Raw genomic sequence first — 2,500 nt, forward strand, 5'->3', positions numbered from 1 at the left:
GATGTGCCTGATGTCGAGGCTCGACTGCAGGGTTGTCAGCTCGTCTCTGGCTCTGCTCAGTAAAGCGGCGCTGCCGGTCTGGATGGCGTTATACCAGGCCTGAGCCATCGCCTGATCCTTCGCCCGCAGGAACACGGACAGCTTCCTGTCTGACGACACCACCTCGAAATACCTACAGAGAGACGGACCGAAGAGGACACTTTACACAGCAAGTCTCAATATGACCTCTCGCCGCTTATTGCTTTTAAATAATAGGCATAATGCCATACTAATCATTATAAGCGATTCTTCTGCCAACTAATATAGTTCATTAGTCAGATCGTAGGCTGATTTTGGTGCATTAATGTACAATTTGCTGTTAGGAGGTTCATCCATCAGTGTCAAAGCAATAAATACAAATAATTTTGTTATGGCTTAATTTAAACAATGGCAAATATTACAGATCATTAAAATACTTTTTGACATATTATATTATATTATATTATATTATTCAAAAGTTTGGGGTCAGTGTGATAAAAATAAATAAAGAAATGAATAGTTTTATTAATCAAGGACTTAAATTGATCAAAAGTGACGGACAATAAAGACATTTATAATGTTGCAAATTATTCTATTTCAAATAAATGCTGTTCTTTAAAACCTTCCATTCATCAAAGAATCCTGCAGAATAAAATGTGTCATGGTTTCCACAAAAATATGAACTGTTACTGTAATATTACACTGATTTCTGGAGGATCATGTGACACTGAAGACTGGAGTAATGATGATAAATTCAGCTTTGATCACAGGAATAAATTACACTTTACTATATATTCACATAGAAAACTGTTATTTTAAACTGTATTAAAATTTCATATTTTTTATCAAATAATTGCACCCTTGGTGAGGATAAAATACTTAATTATTTATTAAATTAAAGAATCATACTGACCCCAAACTTCTTAACAGAAGTGAATATTATCTATTTTTATTATTATAAATCGATATAACAGTGTCTGGGGTTTTTAGAGAGAAATAAATAACAATGCCTGCTAAAGCTCCTTGCTTCATGTAAAAACAAAACATTTTAATGCAGGAATACAATGGAAAACTGTTTAGTAGTTTTGCAATCAGGCATAGAAAGTGTTTAATGTTTGAAATGGAGTAAGTCCTGATGTTATGATAATGAGATGATTTCATAAAACAGTAATATGCAAGCTCTGTGTGTGTCTGTACCGGTCCTCTGTGTCAGGCGGACACTGTTTGCGGGTCACATGGCACATTCGGAGCGGGAGGCTCCGGGTCTCTTGAAGCGCGGGGTCCGACTGCTTCTGTGGGGTGGATGGAGGAGAGTCCAGCACGGGGGGTCCTGACGTCGAGCCGCCCTTAAAAAACGCTGACATCTCCTTAATGTACTTCACTACAGAGAGAGAGAGAGAGAGAGAGAGAGAGAGAGAGAGAGAGAGAGAGAGAGAGAGAGAGAGAGAGAGAGAGAGAGAGAGAGAGAGTCAGTATTCCTTCTGCTCACTGTAACAGATTTGTGTCATTTGAACAGTATTTTACTGTAATATGTACAGTATAAATTATAATACTGTTAAATACGCCAACAGTATAATACTGTTAAATAGCAAAAGATCATGGGGAAATATATGCTCACTACTGTCATTCTTCTCTACTGTAAATCGATTTGGCAACAATGCCATCCAAAAACTGACCAATTTATTTTCAAGATTTTTTCCAGTTGGAGGGTAAAAACAGAGGAAAGACTCAACAAAAAGGTTAGTATTATTTCTGTAATTATTTTATGTAAAACTGAGATATTAATAATAATTGGATGTAAAAGGAAATCCATTCTAATACTGTAAATACAAATACGGTACTTGCACTGTAAATGAAAAACAGAGTACTCTCACTGTAAATAAAAATAAAGTATGCCGTATTACTGCAGTAAAGGACAAATACAGTAATTATACTGTAAACACGTTTACAGTAACTTACTGGAATCCGGCTGCCAATAAGTTACTGTAAAATGTACAGCAACCATTAAGTATCACAGTGAAATATGGGTCACGTCTTTGCCACCGCAGCACAAAACTCTTTCCTGCTCAGAACACTGGTTATGTTCAGATTGGGATACTAGCATGCAGCTACAGTAGTAAACACTTAATAATGAAGAAATATTTTGTAAGAATAGTAGTGTAAAAGTTTGCATGATGCAACATTATTATTTTTTTTAACTTTTTTAATGCATGAATAAAATAAAATGATTTGAATTCAAAAATAAAAATGTCAAATGCATTACATCACAGATGGTTATGTTCAGATTGGGATGCATGCTGCAAGAATAGTTTGTGTAACAGTTTGCATGATGCAACAACTAACATTTTAAATACCGGTAGTAGTATATACTGTTGTCACGTGACCACATGACTAGAAATTAGGATTTTTTAATGCATGCATAAAATACAATTATTTGAATTAAAAAATAAAAATGTCAAATGCATTACATTGCAGATGTTCT

General features: G+C 35.0%; 1 protein-coding gene across 1 annotated transcript in view; it reads right to left on the reverse strand.

The window, feature by feature from the left end:
* The window catches only part of snta1 (syntrophin, alpha 1), a 35,163-nt gene that overhangs the window by 6,640 nt on the left and 26,023 nt on the right, over positions 1-2,500 (reverse strand). Inside the window, exons 3-4 of the mRNA XM_079627979.1 lie at positions 1,216-1,399; positions 1-172 (exon numbers count right to left, since the gene is read on the reverse strand). The exon at positions 1-172 is cut by the window's left edge and continues 18 nt beyond it. Of these exons, the coding sequence (XP_079484105.1) occupies positions 1-172; positions 1,216-1,399 (356 nt within the window). The remainder of the gene's footprint in view (positions 173-1,215; positions 1,400-2,500) is intronic.

This window comes from Phoxinus phoxinus (genome assembly GCF_949152265.1).
Source record: "Phoxinus phoxinus genome assembly, chromosome: 11".
In the NCBI taxonomy this organism is placed as follows: Eukaryota; Metazoa; Chordata; class Actinopteri; order Cypriniformes; family Leuciscidae; genus Phoxinus; species Phoxinus phoxinus.